Raw genomic sequence first — 26,246 nt, 5'->3', positions numbered from 1 at the left:
CTGCTGAACTGCCATGTGTGGCACGCGCACGCAGAGGTAGCAGTTAGCAGGTAGCAGAGGCTGCAGGAGGCTCCGCTCTTCGCTCCTTCAGGTGTTTGCTCCTGTCGGCCTCACGCTGCTTCACCTCCGGAGCATCTCAGGTCAGTTCTCCGTCCCTTCACTCCACCACTGTTTGGAAATGTTTGTTGGGTCCGGGGCCTGTGACTTCACAGTTGGTTTGCGGTGGGAAAATAAATTGTTTCGATGCGCGCTTTGTATTTTTCAAAGTGAATATCTCGCAAATTACGTCTTTAATTTGCCTCGTGAATTAAGCCTTTGCTGACTATTTAATTGAGTGTGTCGGTTATTAACAACCCGACATATCTTTATTTTGTTTATATTGTGTGGTAGGTGGTGTTTGCTGTAATTTAATGATGCTACGAGGTGAATACAACTCGAAACACGCACTTACTTGTTCTTCTCGAACCGTCCTGAGGCTGCAGGCACGTGGTCCAGCGTTTGTGAAATACCTGTGCTCTGACGGAACAGCTGCTTGGGTTGAAACAAATATTCTCTCAAAAAATCCTAATGAGGTAACCAATAAATTTAAGCTCTGTCTTATTCATGGTGACCCCACGGTCAGTATGTGGAGTTTCAGAAGATTCTACTGTAGAAATTATTAGAAAGTTACAGGGAAAGTTTGCTACTTTTTCATTATATCACTCATAACTTTCTCATATTGGAATTTTTTTTTTTTTAACCCTTATGAGGTGACAAAAAATTCTCACCTCACAATTGTTCAGGATGACCCCCCCCCCACAGGATGTTACTGTAGAAATCATGAGGAAATTAAAGGGACAATTGACTGCTTTTTAATTATATTAACTCATTTTAAGTTATATATATTTAATTTATTCAGTCCATCCCAACTCTGCTTACTCACTTTTCTCTCTCACACTATGTAACTTACATTTACATAGTGTGCGGGTGGGAACGATTCCCCATGAGAAGGGGCGGAGTTAATTATCAGCTTGAACTCCACAATTCAACCCGATTTGACGAGTTTTGCAAGTCGCCAACAAAAGCTCCCGATTCGGGCTTGATCAACAGGCGCCAATCGCTATGTGTAAACTCGTGTTTATGTGATTACAAATAGTTTGAGGCCCAGTCGGGAGTTTCTCCTGATGAAAGATCGCATAGTGTAAGTGACCCTCCCTTAGTTACAATTACAAAACTTCAGATCACAAGACAGCAAGTCTTATTGTGTGAAATGCAAAGTGATACAACAAGTCTTTTGGCTTAACAGCTGTAATCAGAGCCAGCAAGTTCAAAACAAATGAGGTCTACATAAATTAAAGACTTTGTTATAAAAAAATATTTTTCTTCAAGCTTAAGGACTTTTGAAAATATTGACAATCCTAAACAGAGTTTGTTATGCAACTTCCAGATAAAGCACTTGACTTTCCCCTCCTATCTTGTAGTACAAAGCTGCAACCAGAGCTCTTCTCTTTGGTTGTGAACCTTGTTGAGAGAATTTCTATCAGTCGCCTGTGGACATGTTGCTCTGGCACATTCCTGGAAGAAGGGAGGCCGAGAGGCGAGAGAACCAGTCTGTTCAGGTCTCAGGCTTGTCTGTGACATCACAAAGGCATGTACATGATGGCACATATTGTTCCAGACAGTACTTCTCTTTAATAACAAATCCTTGATACAGTGTTTGTGCATCTGACATTCAGTTACCATAGCTACCATTGTGGTTTTCATACCCAAACCATTTAAATGTTACAGAAGTATCCCTGTTTTAGATATGAGCTCCTTGTTTTGTCTTGGCCGGTCTGAGAGACAGAAATGAGGTGACCTGTCAAAGTGTTAAGTCAGAAAACATTACTATTTATGGTAACTTCTGAAGCACATACTACGAATATATGGACATTAGGGAGGTCGGGATTAACGGATTTTTAAGATAGCTGCATCTTCATAACGTCACGGTTTCATAACCGTAAGAATTGTAAAAACTAAGATATGTAACTATGGTGTCCTGCCTCTCACGAGTCATGTTTTGTGTGCGTGCGCTTGTTTGTGTGAGCCCCTTTACTGAAACGTTAGTTGACAAGAGGGAACTGAAGTAACAGCCTCATCTCCACCAACGCTGGAGTTGCTGACCTGCTCGGAAGGAGCAGCTGACATGCTGAGACACACACACGCACACACCCCTCTCTCTCTCTTCTCTCAACCATTATAAATGTTGCCGGAGTGTAATTCACCTATACTGAGAGGTAATGGTAAAATAAGGACACGAAGAATGTGAGCTTGAACCAGGACAGTATGACTGTTTACACAACTAGTTAACACCTTGTTCCCGAAACAGAACAACTTCCATTGGTGACCCTTCACAACAAAGGTCCCATACAGATACACTGCTTATGATGAGAGGAAACACAAATTCACTGACCAGCCTTCCACAATAAGGCAACTAAATAATATAGCTTGCATAAATAGTTTTTAAATAGCCAAACGTTGCACTATAAAAACTAAATTGATATAGTCGATGATAATAAATGTTTTAGTTCATTAGCTATATTATTAGCTATATATTGCTTGTCGTGTACTTTTCCTTCTAGAGTATTGATAATCGTGAAACCGTGATAATTCCTCTGACAATAATCGTGGCACCAAAATTTCATATCGTGACATCCCAAGTGGACAACCATAATATTAACCAGATTAAGACAAATATGTATAAGACACTGCCATATAAACAGCATTTTCTGATTACCTTAACCCAGAAAGGTCAATAATCAAATTAAGATGTGGAGTTTTCTGTCCTTAGTGGCATTATGTACCCATGTATACGTCTTAATCACAGTATAACATCCTCTAGGAGTATTCACAGCATTTTGCGATATTGACATACGGCAGTTACCTACTGCGCATGCCCTGGGTGTAAACAAGGACAATATGGTGAATACCCCTTGAACGTTTAAAGGTCTTCTGCACAAATTGAGTTACAGACTGTATTTGAAATATATTTATCCAGGAAGAAAAAAATGTATTCATGATGAGAAATATTGTGATACTTCAGTATCCAAAGAACCAATGATACCTGTTAAACAGTCAAACTTAACAATTCAGTACCACATAGTTCCGATTATTTTCCCATGTTTTCAATATTCACTTACTGACATGTAGGGGTGTAACAGTACATGTATCCCAACCGAATATTTGGGGTACAGGCCTTTCGGTTCGGAATGCACATGTACCAAACGAATGCAGCGAGTACGCATGTTGAACTTATTTGTGTGCGTAAGGGGCAAACAAACCCAAAGTAAACTTCATTACAGTTCAGGTCCTAATAACTTCTCATTAGTAATGGTGTTTACTGTTAACGTGTGAAGTGAGCGCAGGCAAGCAGGGGGAGCGAGCAGTGAGGACATTCGGCAGGGTAATTTAATATGGTACAAGGGACCCAGGCCGCCGCTGTAAAATATATACGTAGAAGAAACCTGACAGTTCGTGAATGCACGCATTGGGGAAAGTATTAGCCTACATGAGCAAGATTAAGTCTGTTAGAGGTTATATTTGGTATCGATACATTTTTGGTTTATTGCCCAGCCACTGTGTTGCAATCCAATTGATTTGAAAAGCAAGGTTGTTACATATGACAGTGCATTTAAACCAACAGTGAGCAACGCGATGCCTCGATGACTTCATACAATTCTTGACTGAACTGTCACCAGACCTTATGTAATGTTAAGGTTGTGTTAATGACTCTGTCAGGGATGAATCTCACCCATGCTTATTATCTGGTTCTCTGGTGAAACCACATAACTCATGTTCTCTGTCATACCTGGGTTACAACAACGGTTGTAAGGTATTTTTAACCAAATTATTTAATTAGTGGGCAATGTTTATTAGTTACAGCTTAAGGGGATCTGGGATCGCTGAGAGGTGATTTCTGAAATACCTGCCAAATAGCAGATAAGATGATCACTTGTGAGATTTGAGTTGTAGATAGCAGCCTTGTAGTTGTCTTCAATATACTGTAGGTGTATCACAATAAATTCCCACAGTCTCCCCCTGCAATTGAAATTCCTTAAAGTGGTGCATCATGTTTATGCTTTAGCATCGTAGACTCCTGAGTTCCACAGTGCATTCAGTAAGTATTCTGACCCTTCACGTCTCAAAACAGCGCCTTGGGACACACCATTGTGGTGATACGTCAACTAGCCTAGCCACTTCCAGTGCACTTTAAGGCTTAAAACGCAGTGTAAATAACGTGTTTCTAGTCGAATATGAATGTCGCGGCTTGCGGACACTTAAGTGACACCCCAGGGGCAGTATGGAGGGATGTTATTCTGTTTACTTACATTTTACTGGATTTGGCTTCCATGCTGTTTACCTCTGAGACTCGGTGTGTTTTCTGGACTCAAACACTTCACCTCCCCCTCCATCTGCATAGTAAACAACATGCTTTCATATCATGTTTTCTGGACATCCATATCATGTTTCTCATGGGGTTATGCATCACACTGCCCTAAAGGTAATTTTTCAGTACTTATCATTCCATGTTTCGAAAGTTTCACATTGTCTCTGTAACGAAGGAATGTAAAAATCCGATAATGGTGTTTAGTGCATAGTATGCAGGGAATGTTGTTGCCTTCAGCTCACAGCATCCCTCGGCTGTCATAATGCACAATAATACTGATGGAATGTCAATTTTGGGACATTCTATACACAGTTGGTCTTGTCAATCAATTCAATATTAAAGCAAACAGGATGCTCCTTAGCATAACAAAGGATGTGACGATAGTTATAGGTAGATATAAAAATATCATCAATAGAGCCACTGTAGATTAAGATGTTTTACTTTTTCTGAATGCTTTGTATTTTGAAATGAAGCCCACGAGGCAGCTTGTAAACCTTATTTTCCCCTCCACCTGTAGCATTACAATACCTGAATACATGGCGTTATTGGGATTGTACATTTTTACTTTTTAAAAACCCCACGCAGAACCATAAACTAAGTGCACTTAAAAGGATGAGTCCTTTTATTCTCCAATTTCTCATTGTCATTAGCTTACTTGGGTTCCTACTGAGGAGAGACATTTCTTTTTTTAAATGCCTCAAAAAGTAACGTTCATTTGCAAACTGTAGTATTGAACAAACTTTACTGTATTAAGAGGTAATAGTGCAACTTTTTTGAACTGTTTTTTAAGTGGTGGATTAATCCACAATTTGTGCAATTGTGCTTATTTCTGGCAGTTGAGTGAAAATTTATTTTCTTTTTTTCTTGTTTTTTTTAAAGTGAACGCAGCAATATGCAAGTAGTATTAATAATGAAATACAAATTTAAGCTAAAGTTTCGAATGTGCATCCAATGGGACAACAGATCTGCTGTACACCTCGTGATGACAGAGCCGGCCTGTCTGGTTAGGTAGAGTGTTGCTCTACTTTCAGCCCCGCCCAGATACCTGCAGGTTCTGAAATGCACTTATCTGACGAGCATGTCCTCAGTCAGGTGTGGCATTGCTCTGTCTAACACGGAGAGGAGCGGAGCGGAGTTTGACAAAGGACACTAAGATACTGAAGGAGACGTAAAAGGAAAAAAACAATCTGAGGAGTATTTTCTCTTACGAGGAACTTTGAGAGGAATTCTACAGCTTTACAATTCTTGAGCAAAAGCTGAAGTGATCTCATGTGAACCATTGGGGAAGTGGCGTGTTGAGACATCAGGCCATCAGAGGTGTGTTTCTTTTGTTACTGTGCTACGAAGACTTAACTGATTTCAACTGCTGATGCCTTTTATGGCTTGGATTCATGTGCTAGTGGTGTACATACTGTCTTCATTATTACTACTTGCTCTTGTGCACTTTTTCATTCATACTCAGAGTAAGGGTTGGTTATATGGCACATGATAAATGAAATGTTAAAACGTCAGTACATTTTTTTTAAGTTTTAACCTAGGTTGACCAGAATGACATTTACTTTGACACTAAATTATTTATGCTATAGTAAAATCTCTGAAGGTGGACAAATGTATGCAATTGTATTTGTATATATTTGTAATGTACACATTTGTTCAATTGTAGCTCAGGGCTGCAGTTCAGTTTCTGCACTCTGGAAGACATTTGATAATGCAGTGATAAGTTAACCAATTATCATCAAGTAGGAAATGAAGAACCCAGTTGATGTTTGGTTCAGGAGTAGCAGCTAAACGGAAGTGGAGCATCGCAGTTTTCTGTGAACACAACCTGTGATTGTGTGATAACTGCCTCCTGCCATCAACATCAAACCGCTTCCACAATCTGGTCAGGCTGCTCAAAACTTTGCACTGGATTGTCAACTGCAAACTTTTCCTCTTACAGGCCATTGTCACCTGCTGAATGAGACACGTGAATAACAGCAGTTGAGGGGGTGGCGTGTTGCTTATTTATTTTTCCAGTGGAGCAGGAAGAGCCACTAGATTTGCAATGAGCAATGCTTCTCCTATTGGTTCATTATTTTGCATGTAATTGTGTCGTTTGTTTGGTGACTTCCTACATCACCACGAAGATTTTAGGTAGTTGTTTATTTTACTTTTAGAAATGTGTCTTTTACATTTGAAGTTACAAGCCTCATCTTGTATACTCAATTATCCTTTCAGTTTAACGGACTTTGTTTCAATCATAAAACCCAATACAAGCTGAATAAGGTTTACAAGTGAAAGGGTCTCAGTTGTCTGACAAATGGAATGGTTTAATACCTTCACATTTGCATCGATTGAAATATATATTTTTATTTAACAGCGTTAAGCTGGGTAGGACAAGATGCAAAAGAACAATTTGATTAAAACAGATGAAGGGAATATAATAAAGGTGACATTTATGGCAGAGTGCAAGATGTACAGAGAAATGACAGTCAAAATATTTTTAGAATGGATTTTCTTGTTACTGTATCTCCCAGCACTCATTGCATTCACGTGTAGTACACTGTGTACTCATCAGCACACTGCCTGAATTCCAATGGGGTAGTGCTGTTCAAAAACTGTTGAGCACTCAACGGAAATGACTTTCGCAACATGTGGCTGCCAAAATATCTGCCGGCTGCTTGGCTCACTTGGCCCTGAAATTTCAAGACCTATAAATTGACGTTTTACTTTCACGTGTGCGCCCTCTATGCCATGCAACATAGAAATTATGACGTATTTTTCGTTCTCTCACCATTTTCACAGATTTGAAAGTGTTGGAACGTCCCATGCTGCTGCATAGCTATGATGTCGATTGTTAAGACTCAAGTGCACCATCGAGGTGCTCTTAGTCCCACGTGTTGCCATATCTGTCACGGTGAAGGCCCTCATGCACTGAAAATGGCCTGTGAAAATTGAAGTACAAAAAAAACACGTGACTGTACCAACAAAGTGGAGCACACCAAAAAGTATTCACAAGATTACGCTTTTTTTTTTAAATTAATTTTTTTGTTTACAGTGAATTGTCCTAAATAGTGCTGCACCTATTGATTCTTTTTTTTATCTATTACTCTAATGATAATTTTTTTCGATTAATCACATTTTTTTACTCTATAAATATAATTTATATTTATCAAAAATAAAATTAAAAAAACTTGTCATTTATATTTATTGAATAATCTTACCTTAAATACAAACAAATATGACAAAACAAAGTATGAATTGCAAGTCATTATTCCACAACAAATACTAGCCCAGTCTGAACTGCTAATCTGCCTTTTACAGTCCCTTACAAAATCTCTCCAAAATAAAATTGGTGCAAGGGCTTGTTCCATTCAAGTAAAAGGAATATATCAATCTACATTAAGCTACAACAAAATAAATGAAAACAAAAAAATGTCTATCTTTCTGGCAGAATATCAAAACGCTGTAAATAAAAGTTTAGCAGTCTATCAAAAAATAATCCTCGGGTAAAATTTGAGTAACACTGAAACTTTGAACTGAAGTCACACTGAACTTTTTTTAACAGGAAAACTTCATCCATCTAATAATATAATAATAAAATAATTGTTCTTTTCTATTTAAGTAAAATAAGGTTTGGCTTTAAAAACTAAGTACAGAGCTCTTAAAATAACGTGCTTAATTTTAGAAGGAAAACAAAGATGTAGTTTGAGTTTCCCCTTTTTTCTTAAAGGATATAACAAATTCCACTTTGTTATGCTTCTACAGTTAATGTGGGTATCTGGCATGTCTACCAACCAAAAATCTGAAACACTGCTTGTTATAGTTCTCTAATCAATCGAACAATACACGAAGCTCCCACATGTCTTGGCTCCCGTCCCGTCCGTCCCCACACTGTTACTTCAGAATCCGCGGTCCCGATTCACTCATGTTTTTGGAGGTGTGAGAATGTCCCACGCCATTGGAGGACTCCAGTGTATTCACAATTCAACGTAAATAACAAGCTGAGAAAGCAGAATCGCGGGACCTTATATACATCTATGGGGCTGCCAGCTGAGAAATGTCCGTCAGCAGGCGGCTCGAAGCGCTTCGACCCGCAGTGTTCAGCTCTACTGTATGCGTTACAGTAGTTCCGCGTTACAGTAGTTCCCGGTACAGACGGAGTGCCGCTGGCCTGGCTGTTGGAATTCGGGTCCGGGTAAAAGGTCTCGCCTAATGATTGAAAATTAAACCCAGGACAACAAGGAAATACAAGTATGGGATGCATATTTGATAATTTATATCATATAAAATATGTAATTTATATCGTTTAAAATCATGGGGGGGACTGCTCATTGCATTTAAAGAACAGGCAGTCAAAACAGGTCGCTGTGGAGGGCTGTTTTATACAGGGTAAAGGGTGCTGTTAAATGATCCTTGTGGTATTTGACCAAAGTATGTTACAGACATTTTATTAAGACCCCAAGGAACCATATCAACTTGTGGTAAAATGGGTATGCTATGTCCCTTTAATATATAACTACATTGCACATATGAACAATCTCAACAAATATTAACTATACAGCTTTAACAATCTTTTCTCTGTCACTGTTCAGTGAGAGAAGTAACTCTAAGGTTAGTAGCTGCCAGTCTTTACTACGGTAAAGACAAAAGAAGGCCAGGTTAAAATAAGACTACTGTAAATGCTTGAAAAGTTGCGCAGGTTCATTTTATAATATTTCTGGGTCCGTATAGAATGGCAAAAGCTTGAATTTCCCTTTTTCTGTTTCACATCTTGACTCAAAAGTCTCAACCAATTTTACAGATACTAAATCTCAACACATCTTAACAATTGAACAGTTTTAGAATCACTTTCTTCCCCTCTTATATCCCACTCCCCCACTTTGTTCGTCTGTTTCTCTCCTTTCTCAGTCTCACTCCTGTTTTCCTCTGCCTCACTCTTGTTTCTCTCCCTTTCTCCGTCTCACTCCTGTTTCTCTCCCTTTCTCCGTCTCACTCCTCTGTATCTCTCCCTTTGTTTTCTCTACCTGTATCGCTATCTTTCTTTTTCTTTCTACCGTCTTTTCATGTGTAACTTGCCTCTAACTCTCTCATCTGTCTGCACTGTAGAGTCGCAATGTTTACCGCCTGGAATGCACAGACTTGATTGGCTGAGTAGTATCACGTGGGATGGCTTAACTCGCATGCAATTGGTCTGTGCGTTTCCTCATCCGCTAAACCACTACCGTGAAGACTACAAAAGCTGCGCCGGTTACAAATAGAAGCGCCCCGTCAGGTTTTAAATCATAACCTTCTGTTTTGGCTGTAGGTCCGGGTCCGTACGGGACGGCTTCTGGGTCCGGACCGCGGTCCGCCTGTTAGTGACCCCTGCTTTAAATGATCGTGGCCGATTTTATATTTTTATTTAATACATTTTTTCCATTCAGCTTGCTACTAAGGATGAGGTTATGAATGAGATGAATTACGAGGAAAAAAATATTAGAAAAGTGAAAAAAGCCGAAGGTAAGAAAACTGTGATAAGTTATTAAACTACCTATCATTAACCATTGCCAACCCATAAGATGGCCCTCAGTAACACTACTCTCCAGTATACGACTTGTTGTGATTTTCACCCCTTTGGACTCGCCATCGTCTCTAAAAACTGTAGCACGGTTGTTCTTTGGTAAACATTATGTAACGCTGATGATCCAGTCTTAGCCCGACATTGGGCTTGTGGGTAGTGTAGTTGTTCTCTTTGACGAATACAACACGTTTTTGTTAGAACACAGTTGATATCGTACGACTTGTGGCTTCTATATAAAATTGTAACTTCTGGAACCGTTGAGCTCAGTCGTATCTTAATTTATTTATATTTAACTCTGTATATGTACTGTTTAAACAAGATGGCTAATAACATTATCAGCATAGTCTCATAATAGTTAAAGATCATTGTGGGATTGTTTTACTGTACATTTGTTTTATTGTCTTTGCCTTCATGAGTGATTCATCACTGTACTGTTCTTGTTGTTCTGTGCAGACCCATGTACTTTGCCATGAGACGCGTCCTGCCCTGAAGATCCTTCGATTCAATGCAACGACTTCCTTATCACGTTACAGCAATGGACCCTCAGGTGTGCCCCCTCCGTATGGACAGTAGCCAGTCTGTGATCAGCCTCGACAAGTCCCCCGCCAGCACTTTTAAACCTGGCCACTCACGGAGCAGCAGCACTGGCTCCTCCAAACATTCAAAGCAGGTAACCAGTCTAAAGAAGGAAAACAAACATTTTAGTAGAACTTTCTAAAGCCTATATTTACCTGTCTATTGTATTTTGCACTATTTTGGCTACTTACTCATTCATTGTTTCCTGTATTTGAGTTGTCTTTTGTTCTTAAAATGTAACAGATTATAATAGACTGGCTCACATCTAATATTACCTCAATATTGTTCACCCATCGATAGGGCTACACCTATCGATTCATCTTATTATTAATTCTTCGATTTTTTTTAACACTCATTATAATAATGAATTTATCAAAATAAATTTAAAAAAAACTAACTGACACAGAACTTTTTTCACAGGAATACTTCATCTCACTAATAATGTTTTCTCTTTTCAAGTCAAATAAGTTTTCCATTTAAAAATAAATAAATAAAGAGCTTTTGAAAAAGGCATCTTAAAATAAAGTGCTTAATTTAAGAAAAACAAAAGATGTAGAGTGAGTTCCCCCTTTTCTTTTTCTTAATATATAACTTCATTACACAAATAAACAATCAACAAATATTAATTAAACAGCTTTAACACTTCTCTTTGTTCCCCACTTGCTCTTATTTAGTGAGAGAAGTAAACTGTACACTGTGCTGCCAGGATTTACTACCGTAAAGACGAAAAAGCTGCGCCGGTTAAAAAACTGCCGTAAATGCAAGAAAAGTTCGCGGGTTACAATAGAAACGCTCCGTCAACATTTTATAACAGGTCTGGGTCCATATAGAAAGGCGTCTGGGTCCGGACCGCGGTCTGCCTATTGGCGCCCTTTGCTATAGATGATCGTGGGCGATATTTTTCGCTTCAGCTTGCTCTTCAGGTGAAGAGCAAAACCACCTTCCTTACGACGCGTCGACACACGTTGTGATAATTGACGTATTGTTATTGATGACGTCGATGTGTCATCCCAGCCCTACCTGTAGATTTTTCCAGGCATTGGATGAAATTGAAAATAGTGAAAACTGTGGCTATGAAAATTCTGATGGTGTTAGAGTTTTAGTGACAGAGTTTTTTGTCTTTACAATATTACTTTGCTTGGCATTAATGTTCGTCCATACAGGTTGTCCGTCAGCCCGGCTCTGATTAGTTAAATATGATTCATCAAATTCCTTTGTCTCAGAATACGTTCACACACTAAGTGTCAAAAAGATTAAATACAAAATTCTTTTGTATTTCCTAAACGTGGTTTATTTTGTGATTTCTGTCTGTTAGGCTCGTAACTGGGAGGTGCTGGAAGATATGCAGCAACTGGATCTGGGTCTAGTTTCCAGCTCCTCTCTGGACCTTGCTATCCCTGGGATCTGTGAGGGCTACTTGATGAAGAGGAGGAAGTACCCGCTCAAAGGCTGGCACAAGGTTAGCATAGCATGTGCATGTTTCTGTTCTGTTAAGTCAATATTGCACTGAATCATGCCTGCTCTTTTATTTTCTAACATCTCACTGTGATTGCCCTTTTCAGAGATACTTCCTTTTAGAGAAAGGAATTCTCAAGTACTCAAAAACACAGCAAGATGTAAGTAAACAGAGCTGCACCTTCCTGGCCCACAAACTTGAGCTCTTGTGTTAATAAATTGATTCCAGTGTGGCCTCAGATTAATGTAAATTAGTTTGATAGATAAAAAGGGAATGTATAAAAAAAGCATTGTTGTGTTTTAGATTCAAAGAGGGAAGCTCCATGGCTCCCTTGACGTCAGTCTGGCTGTTATGTCCATTAACAAGAAGTCCAAACGCATAGACCTGGATGCTGGAGACAACCTTTACCATGTCAAGGTAACCTACACACTGCAGACATGGTTAAACTATGTTTAGGGACACAAAGCAGTTTAATGCAATTTCCAAAACATTGTTTGAAGATCACATGAGCCTCATAAGTTAAACAATTAAGACCTAAGCCGCCAAATATAAACGCACTCTTTTACCTAAGCAAGAATATGACCACCTTGAAGAGCGGTCAGAATTGCCAAGTTAAAATATATTTTATTTCTTATCCTCTGAGGCAATCATGAAGAAAATAACATTTGATAGCTTAAACATTTAGTTTTCATTGTAAATCCTTGCCTTTGCCCCAAACTTCATGAAAGCCGGCAAGCTCAGAGTACATATAGTTAACCTAACCCTCTTAAGCTTGGCTTACACTGTACAATTTAGTCCAGTTTTTGCCCCAATCTCTGAGAGGAGTCATATGATTTTCAGCTTCGTTGTGCATCTTTTACTGTGGAGCGGGCAGCGGTTACTTCATCCTCTCGCACAGTTGAAGCAGAAACGCGAGTCAATTCCTCAAACTGCATTTTTTTCATTTTCTGACTGCGCCTCTGCAAAATAGCAAACCCAGTGAAAGCAAACTGAACTGAAGAAGCCTGAAGTATTAAACAATGTGTAGTTATCACAATGCTAAAACACCATGCACATCTTGTCACTTCAGTGTCATCTGAAACCTACTTCAAAAACTTTTTGGGAGGCTGCACTTAAAAAACAAACCATATATCGCCGTTCCAGCAAATATTTCAGCGAATGACAATGTCTTTGTCTAATCTAGCTCTAAAGGGAAAAGCATGCAAATTTTGCAGCTGGTCTTGATGGTATATATACGCATATGTTGTATTAAAAGATCCAAATGAAGAAATTATATGTTCAGTACCTTTTTTCTTCTGATGTAAACGTGTATTACTGATGTAAAGTGTATTACTTTCTGCTTGTTCCTGTCTTTTTTAGTTCATGTATAACCTCCTTTATTCTCTCTTCCTCCTTTCTGTTAGGCAAAGACCCACGATATCTTCTATATCTGGTTGACCAAGCTGTGTGCCCATCGTGTATTTAGGAAAAACGAGGCGATGAGTGTCCATCATGGCGTTCTTCATGCTCTCTCCATGGGCCAGAGTACCCTCCCAGCCATGGCCACCTTTGCCCAGAAAAGCAGAGCAACAGTAAGTAGAGATTCCTGCTGCAGTTCATGCAAAATTTAACAAAACACATTCCTCATGATTATTCCTCTTATGGTAAGATTTTAGATGTGTAAGTTTAGGTCTAGGATTTTCATATGAAATGTCTTTTTCTAACTTACGAGAAAACGAGGTTCCAGTGAAACTGTTTAAACAGAGTACATCCTAAATGTTTACAACTCAGGGCAAGGATGTTACCTCCCCTAAGGCCCAACAGTCCCCATAAATTTTATCAAGCTGCAACAACTTTCACACACTCCGATATTATTTCCCTAAAAGTGCCTTAAGATAAAAAAAATCATATCTCACAATGTTAAAGACAGTTAAAAAAAATTCTCGATCTGATCCGGATCAAGCCCAAAGCTCTTCCCTGACCCACACCACGTCCTTCCAAGTTTTGTGATGATCCATCAAGTAGTTTTTGCCTAATCCTGCTAACAAACAAATCAATCAACAAAGAAACAAACAGGCGAAAACATTAGTGCTTCCACTGCCTTTGACGTTTCACTCTGTTTTCGTAGTCTCTTAACATGTGGATACTAGGGGTGTAACGGTACATGTAACCGGCCTTTATGTTCAGCACGCACGTTTACCGAACGAATGCAGCGAGTCCACGTGCAGAACTTATATTTGTGCACCTGGGTCTCAAATTGAGGGACAACGTTGGCGAAGGACTGGATGTGCTGCAGGCTCGTGGTTAAGCGACAACAGACAAACAGGAGTGTGAAGACCCTCCCTCATCATTTAAGTCCGCTGTGTGGGAACACTTCAGTTTCACAGTCACTATTATGACGATGGAAAAACACAAGTGGATCGTGTTTGTCATCCCACCCCCTCCCATCGGCCCCTTCGTCAAAGTTACTCCCCCAAAACAAATGAACATGTTCTGTCTGACAACAGCTAGAGGCCGACTTTTCTGTGACTCAATCACTAGCTTCTGGCTATCATCTCTGCTTCATTGGTGTATGTGTCTCTGGCTTGTGAAGACCTGTGTGAGGTGAAAACACAAACGGGGTGCAGGCAGGCAGGTCGGTTAGTGACAGATGGGTACACTAACCAATCATTTCATTTGGACTGAATGTTTATTACAGTTCTGTGAGGGCTGAAGATACTCTGTTTTCAGATGACTATTTATTGATGGCTATCAGGACGTGAAGAGGATTTCAACTACAGTGTTTCAGAAACAACATACAACTTAACAACCCTACTTTTAAGGGACTGTATTTCAATGTTCAAAGTTTATCTCCCTTATTTCAATTCAAAACGCAATCATCAATCATAAGATGTTACCAATTTTATTATACCTTGTACACACGTGCCAGTGTCGCAGTTCATTAGGTAAAGAGATTTGCGTTCTTAATACACAAAGTAACTCATTCGTCACACATTTAAGAATCTAGACAGCAGTCATTGGTTTTTATTGTAGCTGAAATTGTGATGGGTTTAATTTTCCAGCCTCCTCACTATGCCAGCTCAGCCTCAGTGTACCAAACAGAGATGGGAAGCCCCGCACCTGCTATCGCCTCCCACCCCGCAGTGACCAACAAGGTGTCGGCATGGCTGGAGCAGACCCACAACATTGATTCAACCACTAACGGTGAGAGCCACCAGAAATCCTGATCCTCAGATGGAAGCTTTTCTTAGTGACGGATGAACGTAACAGAAGCAAATCTTTGTATGCGCTTTCGCTTGATCTCTAATCTTTGACATTCTGACCTTCTCTCTGTTAGACCTGGCTCGCTGTCAGACAGAGCTGACAGAACTGGCTCAGCTAATCCAGCGACTCCATTGGCTGGAAGGAGGCCTGCCAATCACTAACTCAGACCTGGAGATGCGAATCAGCATGCAGGTGAGTGTTGTGGTTCCTCAGACTACTTCACTGGAAAAGTAACAGCGGGGTCAGATTATTTGACGCATGTCTCACCCAAGATGTTTATGAAACAGCTGACAATAATGCCCTGAATAAGATAATACATCACTGATCTTCAAGGGGGATATTAAGCTAAGTGAACCAACTGATTGCATTCAAGATACTGTAGATGATCTGTAATTCGTCAGACTACAAATACATATTCAGCAACAGAATAACTGGGGTTTATTTTATATTTTTTTAAAGAGGCTTTAACAGTCTTGGCCTCTCGTTTCAGAATATTTCCCTGGAAAAACCCAAGAAGAAGAGTGGGAAGGGGTTTGGTCACTCCAGGACTTTGTCCCGTGTTGAAGCCATGGGGGGAATGGTAAGACTGACTTCACTACTTTAACCTTATGTGCTCTTGTTATGATTGAGTCATGTCAATGTTTTTGTTAATACGTTGAGTCCACCTCTTCTTCGTCTTGTGCTCTCAGTTCACTTCCAGCCACCTGAGCACCAATCCCAGCTCTGGTTTGGGAGCATCTGTTCAGTCTATCCCGAACCACGTCTACTCTCAGCTGTCCAACCCTCAGGTCACTTCACCCGAGGCCAAGAAACTCCACCAGGACATCTGCACTGTCTCCCAGAGAGGTACAGACTTCTAACAACTCTATTTCTCTGAATAGGTTTGAGTTAGTGTTTGATGGTTTTTGATTGTTCTGAAATCCATAAAACAAATTTGATTAAGAGAAACATCAGTCAACTTTAGACACTGATCAGGTACGGCTCTGTCAATACCTTTATTGAATCTCATTATTAGTATTTGCAAGTAATTTAAGTTCCAATAAAAAATTTGTCGTCTAGATCTGTGATCACTTTCTGGCCAAGAAAGTAGAAATACTAGTTTTTAGTGGTAGCTATGAAATAAATACCCATGAACATTCAGTAAGTTAACTTAATTAATTTTCACAACCTGTAAATGACCAAAGTTTCCCACCGATTTGCATTAAGTGGCTGACAAAATCTGTTATTGGGAAAGAATGAGCTTAATGGGCTCCACATTTCTATTTGATCTTCATAGTAATTGTTTTAAATCGTTTTAATGCACCACAATCTTTAGGGAAGAGTAAAATTACAATGTAAGAAAAAATCTGAGATTGACAATAAAGTTGTAATATTCTGCTGTTTTTTTCTAAAATGGTTTATCTTTGTTGCAGTTCATTCTTCTCTCAGGACCGTTCATGAGGTTTTATCCTTGGAAAGAGAGAGACTGAGGCAGGCTTGGAACAGCCCTGACCTGAGGCAGAACACCTCCCACCAGCTTGCTACACTGTGCAGCACACTGTCAGAGGTAACACTAACAAACACACAGGGACAAAACTGGGATACCTAGAAACAAAACTCAAACCATCCTCATTCATTTAAAATCGGATGATGACATGAATTAATTAGTGTTCATCCCTCTTTACTTCTGTTCACTTACCCTGCTGGAATCCCAGAGTGGAAACGCAGATTACCTGTGCAAAATATTAGTATCGGCCTGCAAAAGACAGCGAGGGCCAAGCCCTTGCTGTCTTTTGCCAAGCCCTCGCGGTGTGTAGGAGAGGTGCTGTGTGAAACTGTTTGTCAGGTTTGGGCTGTTTCTAGACAGGATAGGCACAAGTTGTCACAGGTGTGACCTGACAGAACACACCTCAAGTCTTTCTCTCCCTCTTTCCACACACAAAGACTCAAGTAGAAGAATCGTTTTCACATACTGAAACTGAGCAGTTGCATGAGTTGATGGGCGTGTTAATACCTGCTGTCAAACTGACGCTGCTCGGTAACAGTTGTAGTTTGCTGTTACGTGAGGTTTCATCTCGACTGCCTGTCTCCTTTCTTACTGTGCTGCATAGCTCTGTATGTTTTAACGAGTGTTGATGTGACTGATCTTTGCTTCGTTGTTTGTTGCTTGGCAGCAGCCTGTCGACCTGCATTATCACTGTGAGCAACATTTAACAAGTCACTTAAATTCCTGTTCTCTTCTCTGCACTGAGCTTGTAGTTAAAGATATTAGTGTTTATTAGATGGGGAGGATTACACGAAAAAATTTAATTGAATTACATAAAAGGATGTAGTTTCATCCTCTGGCCACATAGACATTTAGAATAGTGACACGTTGCTCTACACTACGTGATGTGGAGTCTCCATGTTTTTGACTTTCTGTGCTTCCTCTTGTGTCCTGCATGGCTTCTCTGTATGTGTGCATGTCCATGCTCGTCTGTAGCTTGACATACAGTCACGTCTGACCAAAGTCCACTCGCTTTCCCTGTCCTCTGACTCTACTGACGAATCCTTCTGCACAGTCCGTCCAGACCAGGTGTGTACTGCATTGTGCTTGTGTATGTGAAAGTCAGTTTGTCCCTTTGTGTATGGCAATTCCCTGACCTTGCTGTCGGCCATTTGCATTCATCCTTACCTTACATGTGTGACGTTTGTCTCAAAATTATGGGCAAAGTGTTGACATGATCCCAGTTGCTATCACAACAGAGCACAATCTGCTACAAGCCAATTCAAGTGAATGAGTGTTGTCATGTGGTTCGTATTATTAGGTTAGCAATTTACACACTTACACTAAAGTGTGTGGACGTTTGGTGGGTTGTACCGGTAAGAATTGAACCTCACATCTGATTGTGTGAGAGTTGATTGTGTCTGATGACGGGTCTCCTCACATGCCTGTTGGCTAGTGATCTGTCTCCTCTTTGTACTTTGCACACTGCAGAAAAATAAGTGTGTTGATCCTCTTCCCATCTTTGCTCTCCCCCCAACAGAGGACACCATCTATGGGTCGTCAAGTTCAACGTGCGCCCTCAGTGGCCGATTCTATGGCAGAGTATTTTGACGCCAGTGAAGTGATCGTGTGCGAGAGCTCATCAGAGGCTGAGGCTTCGGATGAGTCTGGCCTGAGTGACATCACCACCACCAGCAACTCTGAGCCGGAAGAGGGACACAGTGAGTGTTAAAGTGGAAATTAATCACTTAATGTATTTAGCATAATTTAAAAGAGGGATTCCTGCTTTAAAAATCCTTACAGATTTTGACAGTAAAGCTGAAGCGACAAGAATATCTGCATATTCTGTTAGCACTGGATGAGTACTTAAAGTACAGGACATGTACTTATTTTACAGAAAAAAACCTTTCAGAATCATATATATTACAGGAATATAATTACTGATGCATTTTATGTTGCTGGATACAATATCAATTACTTTATGTACTACTGTGTAGCTTAACCTACAATATATCAATTTATTAAACATGTATTTTGATTATATGAATATAACATTTTAAAAGTTATTAATAGGGGCGGCTGAGGGATAGAGTGGTCGTCCTCCAGAAGGTTTGGTGGTTCAATCCTCAGTCTTCCCCATCTGCATGCCGAAGTGTCCTTGGGCAAGATACTGAACCCCTAAATGGCCCCTCATAGATGTTGAATGCACTAATTTTAAGTCATTTGGAAAAAAGTGTCTACCAAATGACACATAATTTAATAATTACCCAATATTAAAAAATGTACTCCAGTTTAAGTATTACATAACCACAACTCTTAGTTTTTAAATTTGTATTCTTCCAAGCAGAAGTCTATGAGCTTGGTAACATCAGGGCCTACTAGCATTAGCTTAACGTTAAACAAAGGGTACAATCACCTTAATCAGTGTCATTCTTAGTGATATAGCCTCCAAATCGGTGGTTTAAAGTAAATGTAAGAGTAGCATCACGTTGAGAAATTTTGAAGGCATTACATGGTTGTATTAGCTCAGGTACATGACCCAACGGCCTTAGCTGCCTAATGTGACTCCTGCTAGCTAACGTTGGTGAACTGTCTGTTGCTAGCCTGCTAATTAATGAGTCTACTAATGTTAGCTTCCAAACTGAGACTGCAAATGCGGATTTTAAAGTTAATTTAAAATGGTGACTTGGAGAAGTGCGTTGTTTCAACATTTCAAACAATATCTCTTCTGTTTTACATGCTAGCTAAGCTAGCAATGTTTTGAGCTAGTTAGATTACCTGCTGTTGATGGGCCGCTCCAGGGTCTCTGCACAGACTTTCACGTAGGGAGATCATAGACACCTCCAATACGTCCCTCTCACAACAGCATCAGGTGGTGCAAATCTGCCTTTTTGCAACAGATCGACTTGCTTGCGGTCTGCATTGCAGTGCAGTGACCACACGTGCTCCATGTTGTGTTGCCCACCCTCTAGGCTCCTGTGGACACTGATTGCTGCTCCAAGTAAAATGGAGTTGGGCGTCTGCACTCTCTCCCTCCTCCTCACAGGCTGTAATGAATACTCCATCGGGTTTCTACTTATCTCCTCAAAATCCCTCTCGGTCTCGTCTTCTGCCATATTTTCCACTAATTACCGGTCGTAACACGCCCTCTCTTCTGTTGACGTTATGCCTCTTCTCCAACCAACCAACCGTATGATGTGGCCAGTGACGTAATATCAATATGGCGCAGAGCCAACGCACATGCCAGTAACAGCAATACATGTTTTTTTTATTTTTATAAATTACTACACACTTAAATCTGTATAGAATTTATCAAAAATAGACTGTTTCACGTTCTCTTTAACACAAGCAGCCTGTAACCAGGAGCAGTCAAATAATCCTGCACAACCACAACATTTTCTTACCAGCAAGACATAAGATGGCCATTGAATGGAAAGAATGACTTTCCTCCTCTCCTTTTCCAGCCACTGCCACCCTCAACTACAGAGACAGTCTGAACAACGCTTCTAACGGACCAAGCCAAACGCGCACCGATACTGGTAAGGCCACCTCTATTGTTGACTCATTTAATTTGAGAGCAGTGATGTCTGGCTCTTCAGTACTCACACCATACTTGGACCATATCATTTACAGTTCAGATCTACTCTCATGTCTTAGTTAATGTAATAAAAGACTACTTTTTTTTGGTGAAGTTTGCAGATTCAAGTTGAAAACATTAATTGGAGGAAGACAAAATGCTATTACTTCCTTAATTTGCAAGCATGACTCACTTACTTTGACTGTTAGTCATGAGAGATGCTGCTTCCTGATGGAAACATTAAAGTAAACATCACACTTTTCCCTACCATTCACTCTACAAAATATCATGTTTAGACTTGTCTTTATTATTTCTATATGCTTATAGCTATAAATGTAATGCCATGTTGTGGGTCTTTGCATTTTAAGATCTTAAATTTCCTTGAATTGTACTGGTTTGTGTTATCCAGGTCGTCGCACCACCATCCCTGCCCCAGGAGCAGACAACAGCCAAATTGGAATCATGACCATCCTGTACAACAACATTGGCAAGGACCTGTCCAGAGTCTCCATGCCGGTTGCTCTAAATGAGCCACTGTCTCTGCTGCAGAGACTCAGTGAAGAGCTGGAGTACACAGAGCTGCTAGACATCGCCAACAGCATTGACGATCCTTATGAGCGAATGGTGAGTTTGGTTTGCTAAGATCACTAATCAGCTGGATCCGTGAAGGAGTTGAGCTCATTGCTAACTTTATTAATTGTTTTTTAAATCTGTATGTTACCAGGTTTACGTGGCAACATTCTCCATCTCTGGCTACGCCTGGGCGTCCTGGAGGAATCATTACAAACCCTTCAATCCTGTTCTAGGAGAAACATATGAGAGTCACAGAGAAGAACGAGGCTTCCATTTCATCAGCGAGCAGGTAACCAGCATGAAGGGACGAACAGATATGTTGACAAAATCTCTACCATTTGGGATTGGAACAAGATGTATGTATGTGTGTTGTTTACAGGTCTCCCATCACCCACCCATCTCTGCCTGCCATGCTGAGTCAGAAAACTTCGCTTTCTGGCAAGGTATGAGCAGTGTGTGTGATTATAAGTGCTTGATCCACCTGTTCTGTATGAGCACCGTTAAACCTAACACTGTTAGTTTCTGTTGGTCTGTCTGCTCTTAGATCAGAGATGGAAGAACAAGTTTTGGGGGAAATCAATGGAGGTCCTCTCTAGCGCACTGGTCAACGTTGCCCTGCCCAAGTGAGCCACTGCTTCCTTTAACAAAACCAGTCACACAATACAGTAGAGAAATGAAAATAGACATTATTGATTGATTGACCTGTTTTGTGTGTGTGTGAAGGTATGGGGATCACTATGAATGGAACAAGGTAGTGACATGTATCCACAATGTGCTGAGTCAGCAGCGCTGGTTGGAACACTATGGTGAGGTGGTCATCAAAAACACAAAGAGCGACGTCTGCACCTGCAAGATCACCTTCGTCAAGGTCAGGCCACCCGCTGTCTCTTGCTGCTTAATCAGTGAAAAGTCAAAATCCTGCACATGGACTCTTCCTGTGCTTCTGTTTAACCACCCTGACCCTTTTTATATTCTAGTCTCGATACTGGAGCTCAGAAAACAGTAAGAACGAGGTGCAGGGTGTGGTTCTGGACCGGGCTGGAGAGGTGGTCCATCGCTTTGGAGGCCTCTGGCATGAAGGCATCTTCTGCGACACCCTTCCTACACCAAAGTGCATCTGGAAGCCCAGTGAGTAGAGTCCTGTTTGAACATGTAAATGTCCTGACAAATTCAGCTTTTGACTTCATCTACAGTGATGTATGTAAAGAGTCTTAGTAAGGTGTTGGGTAGGGTTGTCAGGATAACCGGTTTTACAGTGTTCAGGCACACACCGATTACCAAATTCGCCCACTGGCCACACCATCTACTTAATTTTCTTTGTAGGCATCAAACCATTTGATTTTCACGTGGTAACACCCACATTCATCAAAAAAGTTTTTAAAAATAACAAACGTAGTCACACGATGTGTCCAACCCATGCAGCACCAGTCACATTGGTGCAGTGGAGTCTGATCATGTGTTGAGAGGAAGGTTGACTGACAATGAGCAGGATTTAGAGAAAAAAACAAACTGGCATGTATTAAGCCTACTTCTGCCTGCTTGAAAAATACTTTTATAAGTGAGTGGACTTTCTGATTTCTCCTTGGTTGTCATGGGAAGTGTAAAAACTTATATTATGAAACTTGTCATGATAAATTAGACTATGGGTGCTATAGTCATGATATATAATTAAAGGACACCTTCAAGTGCAGAATCAATCTAGCCAAATCTAATGTCAAAGATCAAAATAAGAGCTCTACAGACACTGAGCTGACACATCCTTTCCTCCCTAAACCGTCTAATTTTATCGGTAACGCTGCTAAAACCATTCATTTTTAGAACATCTTGTCTTACAAAGATACAGAAATAATTTACCAATACTAGTTGAATTACAGTGACAAATACATAGTTTGCAAATTGGTGGGTTTTCTGCACATTGTCCAGCGGTTGAGTTCTTGATATTGACAAAGTTCTTTCCTGTTTAGACGTGCAGCCTGATGATCACGCCCAGTTTTATGGCTTCTCACATTACGCCAGAGAGCTAAACGAACTGACACCTGAGCTGAAGGCTGTTCTTCCACCCACTGACGCACGCTTCAGACCAGACCAGAGGTACAATAATTTGTATTTGTTTAAAAAGAGAAATGTCTTGCTGTCCTATCTTCCATGTTGCAGAGTTTAATTATGCGGAGGTCTTTGCCCCGGAGGTAGAGTGGGTATTACACTAAATTGGAAGCTCCTACAGTTTGCATGTAGAAGTATGCTTGGGCAAAGTACTGAACCCCAAATTGCCCGATTGCTGTACTATCTGTGTGTTAGTGAAGTGATGCATGAACATGTGTGTGACTGGATGTGTAGCACTGAGTAAATGCTAAGAATATAAATGCAGTCGGTCCATTCACCATTTAACTCCTGTTTCTCTTCATCAGGCTTCTGGAGAATGGCGAAGTGGCAAAGGCAGATAAAAAGAAGGATGAGGTGGAGGAGAAGCAGCGGGAGAGGAGGAAGGAAATGGTCAAGATGGGGGAGGAGCACATCCCCAAGTTTTTCAGGTGAGCCGCTATGCTTTTGAACACTTTGGATGGAAAATTTCAAATGAGATGCGTATACATTAGACACAACTAAAAGGTGCCTCATCATCAGCACTAATGTTAAGTCTGTTATCAGAAATGCTTGATTCCTACAGTGTCTTCATCTCCAGGTGTAACTGGTTTGTGATTTCAAACACTTCGCTTGTGTCAGTGAGCCTGTTTATAAAAGAATGAGCAACCACTTGATTTATTTGCTATTTTGCACAGATGAGATGTAATGGGGTAGTTTTTAAAGGTTTATTCAAAAGGGTTAGGCTAGATGTCTCCTCATTTTCAGTCTTAATTCTAAGCTACCTGGCAATAGCTTTCATACAGTGTTATTCTTTTCAGCCATCCTACCCAGCCTATAACCAATAAGTAATTGAGACATCAAGAGTCAGATTCTGGCAAAGCCTTTACATTTTGCCCTGCACAGCTTTTCTAGCCTCTATGGCACTGGTTTAGCTGCCCAGGAAACTCATAGAGCCATTGCATGTGTTTTTAAATCAACTCGTGTGATGTCACTAAGCCAATCTGTGAATTCTGATGAGCATTCCAGCCAGATGTGGTGAGAGGTGCACATTAGGAAGAAACAGGAGGAAGAATAGATGGTGAGAAACTGGTCAGAGAAATGTAAGAAAAGTGACTTCACATGACCTGCTTCTTAAAAAGAGAAAAATAGTCAGTGAAAACTCAGATTTAAACCAAGACTAGACCGACTCTTATGTTCATTCTTCTGACAGGGAGTTCAAAACCTGTAAGTCTCATATCTTCAGTGACTGGCAATTGATTAAAGCAGCAATGTGATACAACACTACACCATTCCAAGTAAGATTTAAAATCCTGGACAAGAAAAGTGTGGGTTGGACATAAGAGGAAAAGATGAAAATGATTTTCATTTGTTAACATGTGTGGTTGAGACTTTTAATTGAAAATTTGTTAACAAAATAAGAAAGGGAAACTTAAATTACACCTTTACTTATTCGTTTTATGCATTTATTTTTAACATGAGAAAAGTACTTTGTTATAACTCCAATTCAGTAAGAAAACTGACAATAAATAATGTCAAAATATTATTTCATTATATGTTCTAAGTTGTTGATGACACACAGAAGATGATACATCTAATATTTCAATATATATTGCATTGATTCATCACGCCAGTTGGACTTTATCATGTTCCCGACCTTACCTTCAGGGAAAGTTCTCTATCTGGACCTCTCTGGATTTAACTGAACCCCCCTGCTGTACAGATATGAATCAAACTACTCCTTTTGAAAGGTTTAACATTACATTTTTTTTACCAGCTGAGTAACAAACGGTTGTGCTTTTCTTTTTTATGTTTTCAGGAAAACTCTCGATGAGGCCGGCAGAGAAGTGTGGCTGCACAACGATACATACTGGAAGCTCCGCAAAGACCCAGGTTTCTCCAACATGGAGAACCTGGACCTGTGGTAGGACACTGCACCTGGTGTTAAGTGAGACTCAGTCAAACCAGCCAGCCGCTAAAATGAGATGAGTATGTGAAGGCAGCCCTCTATTGGTAAAAACGACTATTTGTGTTCATGTTAGTGCCTGAATATACTGTAAAGTGAACGGTGTAGAGGAGAGGGATGTAAGAACGCATACGTCAACCTCTCATCGAGGTGAGGTGCCGCAGTTGAACAAATGAAGACTGATTCAGATTTTGCCGGATGTCTTTGCAGCCTTTCGCCTACCTCTAGCAATAACAGTAACTATGATCATTCACAATTCAAACACAAATCTTAACTTAAAATCCACTTTAAAATTGAATCACTGCCCTCCAGAAAAATGTTGTTAGAATTGTTGAGTTTCCCTGTCAGGACTGAGGCCTCATCATGTAAAGTTCTTGTATCATATTTGTGGGGGAAATGCCATAGTTTGTTACACCATTTTATTCGTTTTAACATTTCTATAAAAATAGTAGTCGGGCTCTTTTCGTATGACAGAGTTCAGAAAGAAATTCAGATGCATATTTTCCTGCTGAGGACTCCAGAACAATTGGAGGACTAATCGGGTGCTTGTGGTGTATGTTATAGGTGAACTGGTGCTGTCCTGCTTCTTTTTTCAGTGAGTCTTAATGTGTAAACTCCTATTGATTTGTAAAAATGGTGCGTATTGTATTCTCTGATGTTTAGTTGTGGCACATCGGTTACATAAATTTGACAGCTAACTATTCTTAGTTGATGCAATGAAATATTTTTTTATTGATGTTTCAACAATGGATTTTAATAAGGAAAAGAGACTACTGTTTAATCAAATATTTTTTTCTTTGGTTTTGTTTCAAATAAAAAATTCCATAATCAACAGTTTCTTGTTCAAATAAGCTTCATCTTCTGTAAATAACGTTAAGTAGAATCTGGACAAATTCTATATATCACTACAACACATTTGTGTTGTAGTGATATATAGAATTGCAATCTGATTATTATATATATATATATATTAGATTCTGTACATTTACATGAGTTTTGCACTTTCTAATAAGCAATCCAAAAAGGTTGATCAATTATCCTATAGTGTTAATAAATCTTCAATAAAAGAATAACACGTGTCCTGTTCCAACTAAGTTGTCCTACTGTAACTAAGTAGTGTCTCATTAATAAATGGATTATGTTCCAGATGCTTGAAGAAAGTTGTACATGCAGAGTAGAGCAGTCTAAAGATAAAGCGTAAGAACCCTGGGGGCTTTCTGGAGTTTTATCTAAGGCAGTCAGAAGAATTATGCATTCAAATGATTTACTAATGTAAAAGTAGAAATACTTCCTCGGTTCATTGGTATTCTCCAGTTTGTTCACTTTCAAACAGTTGTATCTCTGAATTGCTGCTAATGCTCGCT

At 39.9% G+C, this 26,246-nt stretch overlaps 1 protein-coding gene across 1 annotated transcript; it reads left to right on the top strand.

The window, feature by feature from the left end:
- On the top strand, positions 1-25,714 carry LOC118123777 (oxysterol-binding protein-related protein 7). The gene is made up of 23 exons (XM_035181364.2): positions 1-140; positions 10,401-10,617; positions 11,839-11,982; positions 12,086-12,139; positions 12,283-12,396; positions 13,383-13,550; positions 15,021-15,162; positions 15,296-15,414; positions 15,713-15,802; positions 15,912-16,068; positions 16,635-16,768; positions 17,684-17,776; positions 18,228-18,408; positions 20,152-20,226; positions 20,674-20,888; positions 20,989-21,126; positions 21,217-21,280; positions 21,382-21,460; positions 21,561-21,705; positions 21,815-21,965; positions 22,802-22,928; positions 23,246-23,368; positions 24,736-25,714. The coding sequence occupies exons 2-23, from the start codon at positions 10,453-10,455 to the stop codon at positions 24,842-24,844; spliced, it is 2,787 nt and encodes a 928-aa protein (XP_035037255.1). The 5' UTR covers positions 1-140; positions 10,401-10,452; the 3' UTR covers positions 24,845-25,714.
- The last annotated feature ends 532 nt before the right edge of the window (positions 25,715-26,246 follow it).

Source organism: Hippoglossus stenolepis, chromosome 16 (genome assembly GCF_022539355.2).
Source record: "Hippoglossus stenolepis isolate QCI-W04-F060 chromosome 16, HSTE1.2, whole genome shotgun sequence".
NCBI lineage: Eukaryota > Metazoa > Chordata > Actinopteri > Pleuronectiformes > Pleuronectidae > Hippoglossus > Hippoglossus stenolepis.
The sequence above is the reverse complement of the archived record's forward strand: the minus strand, read 5'-3'. Positions and strand labels throughout refer to the sequence as shown.